Source organism: Colletotrichum phormii (genome assembly GCF_030913505.1).
Source record: "Colletotrichum phormii strain CBS 102054 chromosome Unknown BDP81scaffold_16, whole genome shotgun sequence".
NCBI classification, from domain to species: domain Eukaryota; kingdom Fungi; phylum Ascomycota; class Sordariomycetes; order Glomerellales; family Glomerellaceae; genus Colletotrichum; species Colletotrichum phormii.
Window position 1 is genome coordinate 889,109 of NW_026851458.1, and position 20,068 is coordinate 909,176.

Genomic DNA, 20,068 nt, shown 5'->3' on the forward strand with positions numbered 1-20,068 from the left:
GTTGAACTTTGTAAGAATGCCAGTCTTATATGGTCTGGGATTTGAGTATAATCCGAGGGTCTTTTGCATTCTGCCGACGTGGGCTGATCTAGGATGATGGGGGTGGTGGCTGCAAGTCAATTGCGGAAGTGAAAGTCGACTCGCATGCAATTGCTGACCCAAGAGATTGGTTTGACAGCCCATCACCAGATTATCTCTCTCCACTAATGCTCTGCTGGCAATCCTGAATCCTCAATCATATTGCTGACCACCATTCTGGGGCTGGAAGGCACCATTCATTGCGCTTACACAGACAGGGATGGGATACGCTAGCTTGACGCCCGTGAGCACTTAACGAGGATACAAAGGAGCAGTGCAATCAGGGGAGGATGCCAGCAAAGGTTCCTCCTTTGAACGCGAAAGCAGATAAATTGGATAGAACCGTTGCCCTAGGCATTCACAGTCCTCATCGCGATCCGCGTTGCTTCTTCGACGATCCTCGTGCTCGTGCCGAATTACCCCCAAGATGGAATCGCAAAGCAAGCGCGTCGCCGTCATCGGTGCAGGTAAGAGGCACTCCAAAGCAGTCCCCTCATACACAAGATAAAGACACTAACGCCATCCAGGGCCTAGCGGTCTCGTCGCCATCAAAGAATGCCTCGCAGCGGGCCTGGAAGTGCAGTGCTTCGAGCGCGCGCCCGCGCTCGGCGGGCTCTGGCTCTACAACCCAGATCCGACTGCCGAGACGAGCTCCGGCATGTACCCCGGCGTCATGCTCAACTCCTGCCGATTGACCACGGGCTACAGTGATTTCCCGATTGATCCGGCGCGGTATCCAATCTACTACTCTCACAAGCTCCATCTGCGGTACTTGAACGAGTACGCAGCGCACTTTGCACTCGAGAAGCACATCTGCTACGAGACGACGGTTGTAGGATGCGCGCCTCGCAAGGAGGGAGGCTGGGAGGTGAGGGTCCGTAGGAGAAGCGCAGAGGATGGCCACAGGGAGGAAGTGTTGGCCTTCGATGCTCTTATTTGCGGTACCGGCATTATCAGCAAGCCCTTCATCCCTGAGTACAAGGGAAGAGAGGTTTTCAAGGGTGAAGTGCTACACAGTCGTTCCTATCGCAAGCCGAGCGCCTATGAGGGCAAGAGGGTCGTTCTTGTCGGTCTTGGGTCTTCGGCTATCGACGTGGCGTGTGAAGTTGGCCCGCTGGCAAAAGAGCTTACGATCGTCAACCGTCGAGGCGCTTGGATCCTGCCTCGATTCGTTTTGGGGAAACCGACAGAGGCGTGGGACAGTACGTCCTACTCTTTCCATATCTTAAACGATTGATGGGATACTCTGCTGACTCAATCTCACAGGCCGCAGCAGCCAGATATGGCTTCCTGCCAGCGTCCAGGAGTGGCTCTTTGAGAAGATACTCAACCATGCCCAAGGCAAGATGCCGCCCGAGCTTCAGCCAGACCACGGCCTCATGGCACAGAACGCCACCTTGCGAAGCGACTTCGTCGAGAAGCTACAGACCGGCATATTCTCCCTTCGCCGGACCGTGATCGCTTCCTTTACCGAGACCGGCGTCATCCTTGAGGATGGTGATGCCCTTGGCGCCGACGTCGTAATCCTCGCTACCGGATACCACATCGTCGACCAGCCATACCTTCCTTCAGGCGCGCTGGCCAGCAAGGAGGCGCCAGCCCCGCATGTGGACTTGTACAAGTCCATCGTATCCCCAACCTGGAAAGACCTGTACGTCATGGGTCAGACCGAGCAAGCCGGACCCGTGACGCCAGTCTCCGAGGCGCAGGCCCGATACATTGCTGCCGTCATCAAGGGAAGCGTGAAGTTACCTGGTGAGGAGGAGATGATGCGGGAGATCCGCACGTTGAGGGGTTGGCGGAAGAAGCACATGATCGACTCGGATAGGCACGCCTTAAATGTCGAGTTTGTCAAGTATATGGACGGTCTGCTGGCACCGCTGGGGGCGGCGCCAACATTCGGGAAGCTGTTTGGACGGATCTTCACCAGCGGGAAGCCGTTGCGGGCTTGGAGCATTCTTTCGGCTGTGTACTTTGGCATCCCGGCCCCCGCGCAGTGGAGGTTGTTTGGTGAAGGAAGCACACCTGTGTTGGCCGAGGAAACCCTGCTCAGGACTGATGTGGACGCGAGTCAATTAAGCGAAGGAGAGAAGTCGTTTCTTTGAGGCGTTCTCAGTTCTAGTTCCATTGCCTGTTTAAGACATTTAATGCCCACTATCACCAGGAATTACTCTCTGGTTGAATTCCGGAGTGCTGGCAGTCCGGCCCCTCGAGCGCAGCCAGTAATAGATTCCCACATTTCTGTCCATTTTCTTGCATCGATCGTCATCATGGATACATCTTTCAGCTAGTTATACCATAGGTCGTTTCAATATGAATTGATAAATCGAAAGCACAAGACGTACATCTCTTCAGTGGTTCAGATTCCTGTCAGGGCAATCGATCTGCTTCTGGAGTCTTTCGCCAGCACCTCGGCATCATCGGCATGAAGACTTTCAGCGAGAATTCCATGCTCTTAAAGATCAATGCTATTGAAGCTAAGATTTACACAAGAATAAAGAAAAGGAGCTTGATAACGAGGCGGTGTTACTCTATCTACCTCGCGCTCCTGGTGTTAAGCTTGGTGTTGCGATTTGCCGGCTCGCAAAGCGTGTCATCCTATTGGCTGACGGACATTCGGCTTGAGCTTCTTTGCGTGCTACCACCAAGTCTCCGATGGACCAAAGCATAGCAATCGGAATGAAAGAGAGGAACCAAATAAGATCTTTTTACACAATTGCGTAGGTATTTAAAGGCGCAATTACTCACGGAATACCTCATGCCTTGACTCTAATGACAACAGTTCCTTCACGACCTTCATCCGTTCCCAGCAAGTTCATACCTCATCACCAACTCTTCCACTCAAAATGGCATGCAAAGGCGCATCATGGCTCCCTTCACGGGACATCCCCTCCCTCCAAGGCAAAGTCATCCTCATCACAGGCGGCAGCAACGGCCTTGGACGCCGATCCGCCCTAGACCTCGCAAAGCACAACCACTCCGAGATCTGGATCGCGGACCGGAGCGCGCCCAACGCCCAAGCCGTTATCAACGCAATCGAGAGCACCTACCCCGCGGTCTCTGTCAAGTTTCCGAAACTTGACCTCACTTCCTTCGACTCTATACGCAACGCCGCCACCACGTTCCTCGCTGCGGCGTCTCGTCTCGATATCCTTATCCTCAACGCTGGCGTCATGAACGTGCCTGCTGGGAGTGTAACGCAGGAGAGACATGAGATGCATTTTGGGACCAATCATGTCGGCCATGCCTTGCTCGTCAAACTTCTGGTTCCAATCTTGCGGACGACAGCCACCGAGAGCAATGTTGGCGGCGGAAAAGCCGACGTCCGCGTCGTCTTCGTCAGCTCCGTGGCTCACAAGTACCCTCCCTCAGGCGGCCTGCAATTCGACAGTTTCTGCCCAAACGGCCAAACCAAACCCCTCTCGGCGAATGCTCTCTACGGACAAAGCAAACTCGCCAACTTGCTGTACGCACGCGAGATGGCCAAGAGGTACCCCCAGTGGACGACCGTTTCCATCCACCCGGGCACAGTCAAGACCGACTTGCAAAAGTCTACGGAAGGTAGCCTGCTCATCAGGGCATTTCGGAAAGTGGTGGTTCCACTCATCGGAGTCGACGTGGAGGAGGGCGCGAGGAGCCAGCTGTGGGCTGCTACTGCTGATGGGGTTGAGAATGGCGAGTACTATGAGCCTGTTGGCGTTGCTGGGAATGGCAGTGCTCTCGCGAAAGACAATAATCTCGCTCTTAAGCTGTGGGATTGGACGCAGAGGGAGATTGAGAAGGTGTATATCTGGCACTGAGACGCGATCAATTCCCAAACTTGGTCCGGAGAAAAGGGGTGCATTGATAGACGCAATAAGCAAGTTTCGATCAATGAGTCTTGTTTTCATTCGTGGTATAGAAGTTCCAGACATGGTAAACATTACATCGATTGTTGTCAGTCGATTAGTTCGAGCCGTTTCCTCCAGCTTCCTCTAAGACCTTCCATGTTCGAGCCTTCAGATCGTAGAGCTTTTTGAACGACTCCAACGTGCTGTCTAGGCGCCTTCTTGTACCTGAGAAGGACAGCTCGCCGGTTGAATCATCTGGCAACTGTAATCGAACATTAAGCAATCTACAGTCTTTCGGCAGAACCGGGAGGTCTGGTTGGTCTCCGACAGTACTCTTAGCTCCTAAACTCTGGACTGTTGAAGGTGACTTTTGATAATAGGCTTCCTCCTCCATTCGCATTACTTCCGAAGCCACAGCCGCGGCGAGTTTCGCGTCCCACATGCCTTCTTGATGTAAGTTATCGGTGATGAGCTCAATAGCTTGGCGTCTGATGCGTCGGTTGCGACATTTGAGCGCCACGTAGTAAAGTGGTGGTATAAGACCCATGTCGGCAGTAAAGCTGAATTTGGCGGTGCAGTGCCCCGACGAGAGGTCTGCTGCCATCGTAGGTAATGCTGCAGTCAGGATTTCCTTGGAAGATGCCGTCATCGTTTCGAAATGCCAGGTAAACTTGTCGAAGATGAGCTCACCATCTGGATGCAAAGATGCTTCGGTGATGATCTGCGCCATGGTGTGATACACGGGTAGAAGATGAAAGGCGAGGCGCTCTCGCGCCGATAAGTGAGTCCATCGTCGAGCCTTGAAGGAGTCGTAGACGCGTGACCATGATACCAAGTCATTCCTCAGACATGACTGAACGACAAGCATTTCGAACGCATGAGATACATCAGAGCTCGACGCAAACGCTAGGATACATCGCCTTAGCTTCTGAGCTCTAGCTAGGAGTTCGTCCAGATGAGACCGAGCTTCAATGAGTGATTCGAAAGAGCAAGGGAGCTGTCGTGATGGACGTGGTTCGTCGCTTTGTCTTTCCTCGCCTAAAGGACCTTTCAGTGATCTCGCTTGGTTGAGAAAGTGCGAAAAAGTGTCGAGGAGACATCTGGCCACCGAGTCTGGGGCAATATTGGAGCGGATATCGTCGAGTCGGTTCCCCCGTTTGAGGCCAGGGTTATTAATAGGACCCAATAACTTCAAGCCGTGACTGAGATGGGAATGGCCAGCCTTAAACCTCTTACGCATGTACTCTAAACAGATGTAAAGAATGCAACAAATCAAAGCCACATGAACAGACTCTGGGTCGTCGCGGGTCAGGCGTTTTTGAAGGACTATTGACTTGTTGTAGTGCTGTAAAGTGCAACGCTCCTGGAAGTCCAAGCAAGAGGGTCTCTGGTCTGGTGCAGAGCCGGTATTGGTCATTTGATTCTTGTGAACGGAAGAAAGTGCCAGGACCGCATGCATAACGGCTGGCTCACTCGAGCTCGTCTGGAGAACAATCGTCTCCCAGAAAGAGGAGTCTAATACCCCCGCCAGCTTGGCAATTGCACGGCGGGAAACCCATTCAAAGAGCCTCTTCTCAGCATCCGTCAATCCGATGGTGGAGGTTCGGATGTTACGGAGCGAGATAAACGATTCTTGCTGCGACAGAAACGGCGTTGTGCTGCGATCTCGGGAAGCCCAAATCCCGTACTCGTCACAGGTCCTGCCTGCGATGATACAGCGTCGACAAGCTGGCCGGGTCTCATCGCACTTCACTTTTCGTATCTTGATATTGAGTATCAGTCAGAAGATCATCTCATCGCGTTGCAATACGAGATGAGCGCACCTGCAGGTCTTGCAGCCGGTCTTGACTCGGATAACTGGGTGGGACTTGGAGTTGTTGGCGGATCTTGGAGGCCGCGGCCGGGATTGGACCTCCTCCATTTCGACAGGCCAGTTGCAATTTTCTCTGAAGGTGAGCGATTGCGAATGAAATTAGCGCTGAGTCAATCCTCGACTCTCCACTAATTTGCTGCTAGACAGTCGATGTAGTGTCTAATTGTTGAATGAAAAGAGCCACTGAGCGAGTGTTGCGAGCTGTGGAATCGTGACAAGTCTTGAAAGTTGGCAAAGTTGCTCGAGAATCGAGTGACATCGCCGGCTACGGCTCTCCGGCGTTCCTCATCATTCGTCGGTTCTCAATTCCAAGCCTCTGATTGGTTCACAAAGGAAAAAATCCGTGCAAAATGGCCTTGTAGGTCGAAAAAGGAAATAGCTTCAACCAAGGTTTCGGACCGTGTCTTTGAGTTGAGCGGCAATCTCAATGCGTCATATCATGTGCTCCTCGAGCAATACCAATACGTAGCACAGTTGCCATCAGGGATTGTTAACGTCCTATGGGGTAAGCAATCTGTTCCCTAGGGTTGTCATTAGTAGGCTGCAGTGCATTTCCATTTCAAAACTTAAGGATGCTCAGGATCAGTCCGCGGTTCCCGAGGGATGAGTTGAGTGATTATAATTAGTTCTAGCTATCACTCAGGCTTTTGCAAAAAATCACTTTAATTACCCTTGCAAGACGTCCTTCCACTAGAATATCTAGTGCGTCCGTCATACCTTTGAGATGAGCACAACACGGCTGTCGTAGTCACCATCAAAAGCGTATTGCACTCCCGTACTCATCAGCGTAGCACCGGAGTAGGTGCCGTTGTTATCCAACGAGTACTTGGCCGTCGGGTCCAAGCCTTGGAGCCGGAGCCGCGGCAAGGCGTGGTTGTACAGAGCGCGCACCTGGAAGTAGAACAGCACACCCTGCGACCCATCCTCTGAGATGACCATGGCGGCCGGCCAGTTGGACTCCTCTGGCAGACTGAGACGCCACAGATCGCCTCCAATCACAATGGGGTTGACCACCTCGCCCAAGGCCAACAGCTCGGGAATCTGCACCTTGTCCTCGGCGGAGATGACCGCCGGGTTCAGCTCGAGGCCAAAAGATCCGCCCATCATGGCGACGTGAGCGCGGAACTTGATGGGAATCGTGCGGCCAGTAAGATGGTTTGGTACCGCAGAGACGTGAGCTCCCATGGCAGAGAGAGGGTATGCCAGTGAAGTTCCGAATTGGATGGAGATGCGGTCCAGGGCGTCGGTGTTGTCAGAAGTCCAGATTTGAGGGAAGTAGTGAAGGACACCGGGGTCAAAGCGACCGCCTCCGGAGGCGCAACCTTCCCAAAGCACGTCTGGGAATCGAGAGGTGAGGACCTCAAAGACGTGGTAGATGCCCAGCATGTACGAGTGGCCGATGCCTGGGACAGGGGTCTCGTGGAAGCCCCTGTTGTTGTCCCATTTGACGTAGGAAATGGGGGCGCTGGAGAGGATCTTGGAAACGGAGTCAATGATGAACTCCTGCACCTCTGGGAGCGCCACGTTGAGCACAAGTTGGTTCCTCCTGATCGTTCGAGGGTAGTTGCCGGCGTGAAGAGCCCAGTCGGGGTGCTCATGGTAAAGAGTAGAATTGGGATTGACCATCTCGGGCTCGAACCAGAGACCGAATTGAAGTTTATCTGTCGTGTTCGTAACCTCGAGATTGGTGACCTTGTTGACGAGAGCTGGTAGGCCATCGGGGAAGCGCTGCGCGTTGACTTCCCAGTCGCCAAGGCCGGCCGTGTCGTTCAACCGGGGGTACTCTTGACCAAACCATCCGTCGTCGAGCACAAACAGCTTGACACCGAGTTGCGCCGCTTCCTGAGCCAGGTCGTAGACGGTACTCTCGTTGTAGTCAAAGTAGAGACCCTCCCAGCTGTTGAGTAATGCGGGACGAGTCTGGTTGACGAACTGGCCTCTCATGAGATGGTTGCGGTAAAGACGGTGGAACTTCCGGGAAACGCCACCGACGCCGGCATCCGAGTAGACAGCGACAACCTCGGGAGTAGTGAGGGTATCTCCCGGTGCCAGGGGCCATGAGAGTTGGTAGGGGTTGAAGCCGAGCATGGCACGAGTGAAACCCTGGGAACCTTTCTCGACGTCGACAGAAAACGAGCCCGTGTAGACAAGAGAGAACCCCCATGCTTCGCCTTGGGACTCAGTAGTGTCTGGAGAGACAAGGGCCAAGAATGGGTTGTGGAGATGGGATGAGTATCCAGTCGTGCTTCCGAAGCTATGTGGTATTCGGGTCAGCCAATGGTTCCTCAGGAGTTTCAGTAGCAGTCATCCGTCACTCACCCCTGGGTGCCATAGCCAACCTTCCTTCGGACTCTCATAGCTTCGCGAGCCCAGTCGCCTCTCAATTCGATCATCTCAAGGTCTTCAAAGGGTAAATCAACGCTAAGACTTGCGGCCTTTGCGATGGTGATATTGCCCTCCCCCTCATTGGTGATGTTGACGCTTCGGACAATGGCATCATACTTGGGGAAAATTGAGTACGAAAGATCGACGGCAATGGAGCTATAGTTGTTGTAGAGCGAAACGACCAGAGTAGAGACCTCATCATCGGTTCCAAATGTTGCCGGAAGACCCGGCAGCCCAGGCTTTCCTGCCGTGACTCTGTGAGAACGATATTGGAGATCGCTGACCGTGTATCCCTCAGACTGGTGGATCTGTACTGCGGGGACCCGGAAGTCTCCACGTCCAAGGTCGGGGTACTCTCGTCTAACCCGGCCGATCATGTCAACCCAGCCATTGACTTCTGGGGCTAGCATTTCCATGCTCTCCGTCGCCGACCCGCCGAAGTGGTCAGACAAGAGGTCGCCCGTCAGCTCATCCACATGGAAGCGGTATGAGGAGCTATCGCCATTGAGGGCAAAAGACTTGCCGTCAACGACAATGCCTTTGTGGTGTCAGTCTCGCACATAGGCATTCCGACATGGCATAGCATCTTCTTACCTGCGGCTGAGCCATTTTGCGCCAGCACCCGACCAGTAAGGACTGATGCAGAGGCCGCAACGGCAAGACGTCTCAACGAGAAGCCCATCGTTCCGTATGAAGATGAGAACCAAGGACGAAGGAAGTTGGGAGGAGCTTGATGCCGGAGCAGGATGGTTATCGAGCCTTCCACGACGATTGAGAGTTTCGTGGTGAAAACGCCCGATATTTATACAATCTTCTTTTCACCTTGCATATGCGGCCTCTCCGGGTTCGCCAGTCATCTCGCGATGCGCCGGCTCACCCAGCAGGCCACGAACCTTAGCTTCGTCAGAAGTATCGGCCGTCCCCCAGAGATCAGCGAAGAGAAAATCCACCGCTAGTCCAATAACCATAAGCCAACAGGGAAATGATCAACATGCGGGGGTAGTTCCACACGAGTTTTCCGCCTGTTTTCCGCCGCTTAATTGCAGCGTCGGAGAGCGTGGGTGTAACGTCCTGCACGACAAACGACTTTTCCAACCCGGCTGTTCTAGTAGCGAACATGATCCGATTGCAACCTAGAAACTCGGAGATGAGGAGTAGCTTGTTCTTGGCATTAAACAAAGCAAGACCGAGAAACATTCTGGGGGTTGGGGAAATTTAGGTGAGCGTAGCATCCGGGGAAAACATTGGTTGGTTGTGGCGTGAGAGCCAATGATGACATACATCCTGCATAAGGTATTTTGATGTAAATGGCTCAACGCAGGCTTTGGATGAAAAATTTCCGTGAGTAACACCAATTGACTTGAGAAATTGGGGACGGAGACTGCTTCTGGCACGAAACCTAGTCTTACTATTGAGAATGACACATGAGCCAACCTATCTACTTAATTTCCAAGGGCTCTTTTAAGGCGAGCACTAACGACCCTGAAATTTATCTCAGCAGCAGTCCCCATAGCTCACGGTGATACGGGAGACGGGCCCGTCAGGCAGAGTTTGTGAGGAACCGCGCTTAAGCTCGCTCCAGCCTCCATCAACATGTCTTTAATGGCTCAGACCAGCGACGATTTCCTCACGATATGCAGTGATACCTGCGAGCGTCGCCGCAGGACCAACGACGGCTGATCCCAGTACCACTGCTGCGGCTTGGGTCAACGCCTGCTTCGTCTTGATATATCCGCAGTGTCGCAGACTCCATGGCGCCGTGCCGAGGGCAAGCATCAGCGAGCAGAGCGTGAAGATCAAAATATCCAGCTTGGACAGACCGAGGGCCATCAACGCCGCGTTTCCACCACCAAACAAGCTGTACTTTATACCGAAAGGGCAACGTTGGTGAGATGAATGGCTGCGGAGATTGCCAGGGTCGAGTAGTAGACGAGGCCAAGAACCGGGAGATCTGCCTTGGCAAACATGTTCCGGGACTTTTCTCTCGTGCTCTGCAGCTTGGACTCTTCGTTCTCAAGTTGCTAAGATCCGGACTGTGTTCCAAACACGGAAAGACTCCTGGCCAACATGAAGCAGAGGATCGGCGCATTGCGCCAGACGTTGATTGAGTTTGCGTCCTGTCGATACAGCGCGACGGCTGCGGGTAGGAGATACCCCGCGGCCGTGATGGGCAACACTCTCTTGGCGTTTTCGAGGGGAACGTGTCTGCCGACGATGGAGTTGCAAGACCAGTGGGCAAAGAGGCATGAGATTGGGGCAAAGCCACCTGGGCCGAGTGTGTTGTTGAAGATGGTGAAAAATGACGATGCTGAAAGTGATTTTCCCCGAGTTAGTCTGCTCTTGAGAATAGGTTTTTGGGTCATTGGCTTTGATGACTAGGGACTAACTTACAAGGTCACAGATATCAGCTGATTACCCACGCGGTTTAAGTCGGCCAATGCGAGAGCGAGGCGGTGTTCGTCATGAACTCGATAGCCGGCAACATCGACGCATCTCCACGGGTGGAAGAGCACAGGATATCGACCAAGGTCTCGAGATTCTTTGGCAGACGCAGCACCCCTGCCGCTATAGCACAGAGCATGCAGACGAATGCGACAGACAGGAGCTTTTTTCAAACTGCTCAAGCTCTTGAGAGGCTTCGCTGGCAACTCGTCCTCGAACAACACTGCTCGAGGGCGATGAGGTACCTTCAGTCTCTTCAACTTGGTTGCAGGCGCACAAAATTCGACGCCTCTGTAGACAACTCCGAAAGAGCCCAAGTAAGGCATGAAGTTGCGCGCAATCAGCTTGCCCATGGTGGTTCGCAGGGTAAAGGCGTCCTGGAGCCAGTAGCCTTGTTTGACGATGTGTTGAGCACGTTCCTGATTTTGGTCAGCTCCCGATTCAGTCTTATGGATTCTTCGTACAAGATGCTAGTAGTAGAGGGCATCGTCACTTACAAAGCGTTTGGCATGCACCTCAGCAAATACGCTCTCCAGCTGCTTCTCATTGAGACCATCCGGGGTTTGGTCAAGGTTACGCAACAAGGCGTTGACCAGATGCGCAGCTGACTCGATTGCTCCATTGCCTCCCTGGCCCGTGACGGGATCAACCTACCCAAGGACGTATCATTAGCGACTGTGCTGATGATGCACTTCATCCTAGTAGCATTTGCTGTTTATTTACCTTGTGTGCAGAATCTCCAATAGCGATGGCCCTCTTGTAGTGCCACTTTTCAAAAACATAGGTTTGGAGTGGTGCAAGCGTCGTAGCAATACGTCTCTCATAGAGATCACCCAGTGTCATATTTTCGAGGATACGGTCGTTCCAGTGTTGCTTTATGATGCTCTCTTCATCGGCCTTGGTGTACCTGTGGGAGGAGATTAGTCCCGGTCTTTTACACGTGCGAGTTATGGCATACCTCGGAATATCTCTGCCATGGAGAGTCTTCAACTCCATGAACAAGAACCAGTAGACACGGTCTCCAGGCGCAGCCATTACGAAATAGCTGTGGCCAGGGGACATTGTGTTGTGCTGATTGGCTCTGGGGTAAGCCTCCGGCCTATGAGAGATTCCAAACACGCACAGAGTGGAGGCAGGAACCTTGGATTCCTCGTCCAAGGGGAAATATCCGGTTGGCGCATGTCGCCACATCTCCTTCCTGACCGTGCTGTGGATTCCATCAGCTCCGACGACAATGTCTCCGCTGAAAACTTTGTTGTCTTTCGTAGTTGTTGGTTCACGGGGTCGTATACGACAAATAGTGGTAGCAATTATCACTCGTCTGTTGGTGATCCTATTGCTTGTTCTTCTTGTTGTTGTTCTATCTTACATTGTAGGCAGGAGTCGGTCGAAGTAGGTAGTGACGGCCTGGGTGGTTGCCCCACCTTTATCCGGCCGTGATGACTAAGCCAGTTGTCCCACTTCGCCCAGGGCAGGTGCCAGCCAGCCCATGGTACCTTCCCATTACTCCTTATCAGCCTTTGCTGTTCCAACAGTAGTAACATGAGCGCCGGAATCGGTAAACTCCACAGACACAACTCGTTGCGAGGTTAACACTCTGTCTTAATGTTTCAGGTTCTCGTACAGAACTTGGATGAGCATCTGCCGGTCAATGAAAATCATAGGATATCCGAGCCTGTCTCTTAGTCAGTCGTTGTTCGTACAACCCGACAAGACACTTGTGTTTTCTCCCACATGTCCATCAGATCATGTTGATAGCAGGAGATTTCACCATTCTCCCCTCTAAGATAGGCGTGTTGGTATACTTGGTCTTCAGCTCTGGCCCGGTACGCTTCGTAACAGCCAAGCTGGTCAAGGATCCGTAATCCGTCGGGCAACAAGCCGATGCTGGCCCCGACCTGGGGAGCAATCTCGGGGTAGGCTTCGAGAACAACATAGTCAATGTTGAACTTCTCGAGCATGTTGGCGAGCGCCAAGGCGGCGACGCTACCGCCGACGATGGCAATCTTGAAGGTCATGGTGAAACGCGTAAGGCTGGGGATGGAAGGGACTAAGAGATCAAATAACGTGCATAAGAAAGTGAAGGATTCTCCATGTAGTCTGTATCTTGATCCAAGAGGTTATGAGTTGAATCTTATGGCCGTAAACGGACACTTCACGACCCTACGGTCCGGACGGGGAGGGGAGTAGTTCATCTCCGTCTGCCGGCCCCACTCTGCCGGCCCGGGATCCTCACGACCTTGTCGAATCCCACCGCAGCCGGGGAATGATTGGTGTTGACCGTGTCGTATAGATCTCCCACCGGCCGTGCTACTCTCTAGGTCCATCTTACTAGTCATGCCTAGAGCTCCACAGGACCCAATATCACTGAAACCTGTAGCTGTAGTCAGGCACGCCAGGGCACGAATGCATGGCGATTCCCCACCGGGCCAACCAATTGTACTTAACGCCGATACTTGCCATGAGGATCGTTTGCCAAGGTATTTTTCCCAGAGGTGACGATGCCCCGTCATCATAATCCAGGTAGTCCAGCAACGCTCTGATCGATGCACCATCTGAACTGGCGACCAAGATCTTGAATACAGTTCTAGCCATATTCAATCTCGCATGAAATACATAGGTAGTAACTGATGTGGTTGTGTATTCCGGCTTCAAAAGCGCCAAAGACCAACCTTAACGAGATCTGGCTTTCAAGGGAAATCCTCCGTAAAGGTACAATCATTGATATCATGAGGTATTCGAGACTGGAGAATTGAGTCTAGTACGCCATTTCACATTCGGGAAACAAGGGCTTGGCACGATCAAAAACGTCTCTGTCGGTCCGGCCCGGCTTAGGTAAAGTAGGTAGGCCCAATGCAATGGCAACACAAAATGGGCAAGTGCTACCAATCCTAGTAAACAGCCCATGTATCGACATGCGCCGAGATCGGCTAAGCACATTAAGTAACCGCGAGCAAGGACGAAATTGAAGTAATTGTCAAGTCTTGGAACTACATGAGTGGGAGAGAACATCTTCAACGCCTGCTCTTAAAGGACTTCCCTGGGAGCTTTGGTTGATGCAATATATGTTTTGACATGTTGTTGCCGGCATTTCATTTTGTTGGATTCACAGGTGGAAAAGGAAAATACTCGAGTATCGTGGGTAGCAACGATCACCGACTGTAGTGGTGATATTGCTTGTTCTTGTTGTTCTTGAGTGGAAGTCTAACCAGGTGCCAGCGGCGGCAGGAAGTCTGGGGTATACCACCCTCGTGTGGCTGAGCCACACGGACCACCGTGGCTGGAACGGACCGCGGCAGCAACCTCCTGCTGCCTAATGTAGGCCTATTCCAACACATTTGCAAAGGTTGGAGGAAAATAAATATTCTAAATGTCTAAGGACTTAGTCTAGAAAAGGGGGGGGGGTTTGAAAGTGTGTCTCAAGCAATATGTGGATGCAGCGACTTACCGCTTTCTTTTCGAGTTTTTGAGTTCTATTGACTTACGTGCTCAGATTGCAGATAAAACGGCGTCACTGCAAGATTTAATAAGACCTTGTGCGTAAACGCCACATTCCATTCCTAGACACCGCCGTGATTTGTGATAGTTCAGCATAGTTGACTGCATCTTCTAGATGCGGATTGTTCAAGAAGATGACATGGCTCATAGCTGTGTGTACATTCCGGCTGCCTTATTCGACTGATAACTATGAATAACAACCACCAAGCCGCCTTCATTCTCGTTCAAGAGAAGCGAAGCATTCCAACTCAGCATAGTTGTGATGTTCCAAAACAAAAGACACCAGATCATCCTCGCTCTCACTCTACCCAATCTTCAACCTCCCCGGCTACCACCACCACCACACTCCTGCCTCTTCCCAAACCCCTCCAACTCCATCTCATAATCCGGTGGAAACCGCGCGTTCTGGCGCTCAATCATATCGGCGCTATCATACAAGTCCACCTGGCTTTCGTCGACAGTGCTTCCAACGGGATGTTCCCCCTCGCTGTTGAACATGTAGAAAGTGTTGGCAGGCGCTTTACTGTCGCATTTGGTGTCGGCGACTACTTTGTTGTTGGCATCGGCGCAAAAGACTTTTCCTGCTGAGGCGCCGCGGGCTCCGAGGAAGGCGACGGCTACGGCTTGGAGACCTGGTAGGGCGATGTGTTGGCTCTTCATAGTTCTGCAATTGTGTCTATACTGTTTGTTTGAAGGAGCGGATGTGATGGCGTGACTGGTTGATAGTTGGAAAAAGGGTAAAATGAGTGATTGGAGAGATAAAAAAGTTATTTCTGAAGGAGTGACCAAAGATCAAAGGCTTTGAGAAAGTAAGGACTGAAGGCGCTGGAGATGTAGGGCAAACATAAAGGAACCTGGAAACAGATATCTACTTATAATCATCATGTGTTCTAACATGGAGTGATCTTCATCATTTCGAATGACCTCAATCAACTTTGCTTTGTATATAGTATCAACTGTTCAAGCTGACTCGCCATAAGTCTTAAAAAGTTGAAAATAATCCGCCGAAAACTGTCTTCAAACGGCGTTTCTTAGGCCGTCAGCATCATTCGGAGCGTCCAGACTCTGCCAAGACCGCCGGCGAGTTCAGAGGGGCGCAGATCAAATACCAAAAACCAACATGCGGATAAATACCATCCCTTCAGCCCACTTATGGTAAGTCGCAGGGGCTTAATGATGTCGGGCAGAAGAACACAGATCAAGAGGCAGAATTTATGTACCAGATTTAGACTTTACTGTAGCTTGTAAGTCTCCAGGCACCCGGACTCAGGCACATATCGCCGGTGTCAGCGTTCGTCTCATGACTCCGAGAACCGAGAGTTCGACAAGGGATGCCGGAGGGCCAGCAGTTTTACTAAGCTTATGCCCAAATGCGGTAGACCGTGTTAGCTACCAACCTTTCTCACGTCATTGTATCACGACTCACGACGGAGACGGATCATCATCCCTCTTAATTGAGCCAAGACAACTCTAAACAAGTGCTTCTATTTCTAATAGTCGGAACAGCCATGATGCTCATTTCCATCAGGTTGAATGAAACTTTGAAAGTCTAGAACTCTATATGTTCATTACTGATCAATACTCAAACTAATCAAATGGGGTCAGTTCATACACGTATAGAGGCTTTCAAGAGACTGAATCAGTCAGGAACGGAGGGTTTGAGTAAACTACTTATTGAGACTCATAGCACTCAGTTTCGTCAGTCATTGCCCACCCCCAGCTGCGTCCAGTTTACCGCGGAATAGTCCTTCTTTTCTTTTCCTTCCAGGTTCTCAAAATATACTCTCCTTCACGTCAAGAAATCGTTACTCGGTATTCACTCAAGGGTTGACCACTATTACTCCTGAACAGAGCCGGGCACTTTTCCCTCACAGTGAGTCGCCAATCCCTAACCATCTTCCATCCATCCACCCACTAACACACCAACCCTCCTAGGATGCATCCCCCCTCAATCCTCACAACCGCCCTCCTAGCCGCCGGCCTCGCCCAAGCCCAAAACTGCGTCGAAAACGGCCCCGCCGGCGACGCCATCACGGGCTTCCGGTTCTCCGGCACCTGCGAATCCTGGCAGTGGTTCTCGCGCGACAAGGGAACGCAGGTGACCCTCCAACCCGACTGTCTCCTACGGCAGACGTTCCCCAACGCCACGCCGCTGGGCCACGTGTGTATCCACCTCGATAGCGGGGGCCACAAGGGTTTCCGGGCGCCGGGGGCGGGAGCGCCGCAGTGTAGGGTGCCGGATGACTTTTGCTCGGGGATTCAGAATGTATGGGGGTGGTAGAAGATGATGACACCGAAAGCTATAAAGCGCGTCGCTGTGGTGAAGGTTGAATAGTTGGCGAATGGCGTTGTTGTGTGTGTGAGTCGAGGTGGAGGAAATTCGGAATTATCAAACCTACATGTGGGCTTGGGACTAGGTAGGAAACGTACCTAGTTGACTTTGGTAGCTGAGGCCACGGTTGAGTGCCCTGACACGGCCCTGGAGAGGACCTTGAGCATTTTGTTATGACTACAGTATGTATATATCTTTGTACGTATGGATTTTAAGACATTCAAGATGCACGAGGACCGTATGCTCTTAGAACTTTCAAGTATTCATACAGCGCGACAGGAAACAAGCACAAGAAACCTTCTGTGATATACTCATATTGATGATGTGGATTTTGATGCTGAGGTAGTACTCTAAGTTTACCAAACCATGCACCACTTCTTTTGGTGCTTGTAAACCCCCCAATGCAAACGCCGATTTTTTGGTGCGCAAAATGCCATACAACGCCCCAGCCATGACTGAATCTCATAACCCGAACCTCGGTCGTTTTCAGACCAAGGCTAATGCCGTTCTTTACTCGTGTCTCTGATCTCTTTTCTTCCTCTTCTTCGTCTAAGCAGAGCTTTCTACTGCTCCTCCTGGACGACAACACCCCACTCGTGCTGCTCGCCACCGTACATGATGTCCTTCATCCACTTCTTGATCTGGAGGGTGTATTCGCCGCCGACGCCTTCGCCGCCCATGCCCATGTTGACATCCTTGCCACGGTGGTGGATCAGGGAGATGGGGCAGATGAAGAACTGAGATGTACTTAGTTGACCGTTTGGACGAGAGGGAGAGCACTGATCAAAACTTACAGCAGTACCAGCGGCAAAGGACTCGACGATGCGACCCTCCTCGTGAGCCTGAATGACCTCGTCAATGGTGTATCTGCGCTCAACAATGTCGACGCTGTCGCCAAGGCGCTCGCGGGCGAGCTGGAGGACGCTGCGTCTAGTGACACCGTCCAGGATCAACCTGTCGTCCAGGGGCGCAGTGATAATCTCCGTCCTGCCGGTCTCCTTGTTCTTCCACACGACGAAGAAGTTGCTGGCCCCGGCCTCGGTGCAGTACTGCTCCTGTCCGTACAGCCAGAGGATCTGACCGAAACCACGGCTACGAGCCTCAACGGTAGCCAGCAGTGACGGACCGTAGTTGGCACCGACCTTGGCGTAGCCGAATCCACCAACCCAGGCGCGAACCATATCCTCGGGACTCGTGTGGAGCTTCATGCCGCCGACGGGAGAGTCCATGACGGGCATGTAGGTGCAGATGATGTAGAGCATGGCCTCGGAAGGTGCCTGCACGCCGAGCTGGGGCTGGGTTCCGATCATGGTGGGGCGGAGGTACAGGAAGGAGCCGGGGCGCTCGCGGGGCAGCCACTTGGGGCCGTCGACGGCCATGAGGGCGATGATGAGCTTCTCGAGTTCGGCGGGAGGGAAGGAGGGCAGGGCGATGCGGGTGGAGGACATGAGCATGCGCTCGCAGTTGCGGTCGGGGCGGAACAGGCGAAGCTTGCCGTCGAAGCCGCGGAAGACCTTGAGACCCTCGAAGCATTCGGTGGCGTAGTGCAGGACGGAGGCAGTCGGCATGAGCGAGATGGGTCCGTAGGGCTTCAACTCCGGGATGGACCAGCCAGTGCCGACCTTCCAGGTGGCAGCGACCATGTGGTCGGTGGCGATGGTCTCGGAGCCGGCATTGGCGGTGGCAGGGTCGGGAACGGCACGGGGGTTCTGGGTGCGGCTGTAAGTGAGCTTGGAGGCGTCGAGCTCCTGGTAGGCGGTCTTGGTGCCGTTGGAAGCCTTGCCATTGGGAATAGCCTCAAGCTTATGCTCAATGGCGGAGGAAGTCAGGTCGATATCCTGGTTGCCATGGTGCAGGCCGGGGGAGATGGTGCCGGGAGCCATTGTGGTTGTTTAGGCGAGTATAGTGTTGTTTGTGAGAGACGATGTGGTGGATATATAAAGGATCGCGGAGTCGGAGGGGTCGCGGGGTCGGTTTGCTGTTACTTGAACGAAGTGGCAGATAGCACAGGCTAGAGGAAACACACCAGCGATATGTGTGTATGTAAGAGGAAGGACACAAGGAGGAAGAGATTCAGCTTATGATGGAGAAGGAAGAGATCAAAGCCACGGGGTCAAGTTGCAGGAGTGACGGAAGAGCTTAAGTAGGACGGGTTTGTCACAGTTTGGCTTGGCTCAAGGTTCTAGTGACAGATGGAGCAGGTGACTCAAGGGCCAATGCAGAGGGGCAGCGGGTCCGGTCTTGGAAAGGGCGTTTTCAGATAACAGGGAACATCATGGAGAATTTGACCTGTGCAGTGCATGGAGCATGGATGTGGATGGGGTGGGAAGGGTAAGGGGAGGAAGACTCTTCGTCTGTCCGGTACCTCGCAGAGAGTGTGTGAGGTAGCACGAATACACACAGAGAAGAAGAAGAACAAGCAAACTCGTCCGTCTGAAGTGGTTGCTGGGTACGGATACTCCGTATGGTTGGTTGGGGGTGGTTGCCAGACGGTAAACCAGATGCGTGTAAGAAAAGAGACCAGCAGACGCCAACGGTTCAGGAATTGATCCATGCCCTAGTCAATCTAAGTCATGGATGGATGCCGATGGTGGAGCATGGAGCGTGGACCGTGGAGGATGGTTGACTGGAACTTTCAAGCCAAGGCGGCCGATATGCTGCATGGCTTTTTGTCGTTGGTATGCCGTCGCTTGCCCGGGGGATCCACATGCGGAAAGGTCGCCAGATGGAGGCAACGCCGTCAGCCCCTTGAGGTTCCCCTTCCGCCATTGTCCTACTATTCTGTACCGTCGACCGTACAGGAAAGCAACTCTGAGGGAACGTTGTGCCGATGTCCAACGTCGAGGGCTCATCGTGGAATGCCAATGCCGAGCCCGAGTACTGTTTTTCTAAGTGGAGCCGGACCGGGACCCACCAGCGCGTGAGCAATTGTGAAGCGTCGGTGGCAGCGGTTTGAACTTGGGGGTTGTCAGGATGGAACTGTTTCTCTCACATCTCATCTCATCTCTGGCCTTCCCACTGGTGCCAGTGCGTCGGCGATGATCGAATCGAAGCCCGTCCTTTGATCGAGGAAGGATTGTCTTGCTGCTCGAGTCCCCACACAGACATGCCGTTCTTCAGAGATAAGCCAGTTGGCAGACTACCAATCCAAGGCTGAGAATGGCAAAAAGAAAGAAAAAAGAGAAGTGAAAGAAAATTCGGATCCCACAGTTATCCGCTAGAGCCGGGACCATCCCACCTCGAAATGGCCACAGGTACTCGGGAGCGTCTGAAGAAGACCGGCAAGTTGCGACTTGCAAGGGACATGTTGAGAAAAATCTGTGACGAAACAAGAGGTCAAGTCGCGGCCGCCCATTCGTCGGGGGTCGATTTTTTAGTCAATGGCGCGTCAGGTACTCCGTACATGCCGTCGTACACCGCAACGCAATGCAGTAGTAGCAGCAGCAGCAGCAGCAGCGCCGGCCCAAAGGTGAGGCAGGGAACTGCCTGACGGGAGGGAATGCTGTACGAGAAGGCGATGCACCTCAGTTTGTCCCACCACAAGCCGTCGGCCGGGCACGGCTCCAGTCGGTCGACGTCCTTGTGCCCCATTGCGGCTTTGGTGCGCGCGGTCCGAAGCCGAACTTCAAC

The 20,068-nt window shown here is 52.8% G+C and overlaps 9 protein-coding genes across 9 annotated transcripts; 3 read left to right on the plus strand and 6 right to left on the minus strand.

The window, feature by feature from the left end:
• Nucleotides 1-505: 505 nt before the first annotated feature.
• Nucleotides 506-2,183, plus strand: BDP81DRAFT_396767 (flavin monooxygenase-like protein; the record flags this gene model as incomplete). The annotated part of the gene is made up of 3 exons (XM_060588233.1): nucleotides 506-545; nucleotides 606-1,280; nucleotides 1,345-2,183. 3 exons carry the CDS (start codon nucleotides 506-508, stop codon nucleotides 2,181-2,183), a joined length of 1,554 nt encoding a protein of 517 aa, XP_060442670.1.
• Nucleotides 2,184-2,924: 741 nt separating this feature from the next.
• Nucleotides 2,925-3,878, plus strand: BDP81DRAFT_325921 (uncharacterized protein; the record flags this gene model as incomplete). Its single annotated transcript, XM_060585020.1, has 1 exon — nucleotides 2,925-3,878. The coding sequence occupies one exon, from the start codon at nucleotides 2,925-2,927 to the stop codon at nucleotides 3,876-3,878; it is 954 nt and encodes a 317-aa protein (XP_060442671.1).
• Nucleotides 3,879-4,023: 145 nt separating this feature from the next.
• BDP81DRAFT_325341 (uncharacterized protein) lies at nucleotides 4,024-5,673 on the minus strand (the record flags this gene model as incomplete). Its single annotated transcript, XM_060584967.1, has 1 exon — nucleotides 4,024-5,673. A coding segment is annotated over one exon (1,650 nt), but the record flags the coding sequence as incomplete, so codon positions are not given.
• Nucleotides 5,674-6,356: 683 nt separating this feature from the next.
• BDP81DRAFT_483025 (melibiase) lies at nucleotides 6,357-9,189 on the minus strand. The gene is made up of 3 exons (XM_060595039.1): nucleotides 8,761-9,189; nucleotides 8,101-8,704; nucleotides 6,357-8,035 (listed from the first exon to the last, which is right to left on the minus strand). Exons 1-3 carry the CDS (start codon nucleotides 8,846-8,848, stop codon nucleotides 6,493-6,495), a joined length of 2,235 nt encoding a protein of 744 aa, XP_060442673.1. The 5' UTR covers nucleotides 8,849-9,189; the 3' UTR covers nucleotides 6,357-6,492.
• Nucleotides 9,190-10,087: 898 nt separating this feature from the next.
• Nucleotides 10,088-11,951, minus strand: BDP81DRAFT_65215 (uncharacterized protein). Its single transcript, XM_060596107.1, has 5 exons — nucleotides 11,567-11,951; nucleotides 11,332-11,515; nucleotides 11,106-11,258; nucleotides 10,558-11,027; nucleotides 10,088-10,474 (listed from the first exon to the last, which is right to left on the minus strand). The coding sequence occupies exons 1-5, from the start codon at nucleotides 11,797-11,799 to the stop codon at nucleotides 10,180-10,182; spliced, it is 1,335 nt and encodes a 444-aa protein (XP_060442674.1). The 5' UTR covers nucleotides 11,800-11,951; the 3' UTR covers nucleotides 10,088-10,179.
• Nucleotides 11,952-12,182: 231 nt separating this feature from the next.
• BDP81DRAFT_408529 (uncharacterized protein) lies at nucleotides 12,183-12,626 on the minus strand (the record flags this gene model as incomplete). The annotated part of the gene is made up of 2 exons (XM_060589051.1): nucleotides 12,183-12,283; nucleotides 12,343-12,626. The coding sequence occupies 2 exons, from the start codon at nucleotides 12,624-12,626 to the stop codon at nucleotides 12,211-12,213; spliced, it is 357 nt and encodes a 118-aa protein (XP_060442675.1). The 3' UTR covers nucleotides 12,183-12,210.
• Nucleotides 12,627-14,421: 1,795 nt separating this feature from the next.
• On the minus strand, nucleotides 14,422-14,766 carry BDP81DRAFT_451998 (uncharacterized protein; the record flags this gene model as incomplete). The annotated part of the gene is made up of 1 exon (XM_060592703.1): nucleotides 14,422-14,766. The coding sequence occupies one exon, from the start codon at nucleotides 14,764-14,766 to the stop codon at nucleotides 14,422-14,424; it is 345 nt and encodes a 114-aa protein (XP_060442676.1).
• Nucleotides 14,767-15,687: 921 nt separating this feature from the next.
• Nucleotides 15,688-16,500, plus strand: BDP81DRAFT_433634 (uncharacterized protein). The gene has a single exon (XM_060590879.1). It carries the CDS (start codon nucleotides 16,043-16,045, stop codon nucleotides 16,385-16,387), a length of 345 nt encoding a protein of 114 aa, XP_060442677.1. The 5' UTR covers nucleotides 15,688-16,042; the 3' UTR covers nucleotides 16,388-16,500.
• A 501-nt stretch (nucleotides 16,501-17,001) lies between these two features.
• BDP81DRAFT_463151 (branched-chain amino acid aminotransferase) lies at nucleotides 17,002-18,321 on the minus strand (the record flags this gene model as incomplete). The annotated part of the gene is made up of 2 exons (XM_060593982.1): nucleotides 17,002-17,175; nucleotides 17,233-18,321. The coding sequence occupies 2 exons, from the start codon at nucleotides 18,319-18,321 to the stop codon at nucleotides 17,002-17,004; spliced, it is 1,263 nt and encodes a 420-aa protein (XP_060442678.1).
• Between the last annotated feature and the right edge of the window lie 1,747 nt (nucleotides 18,322-20,068).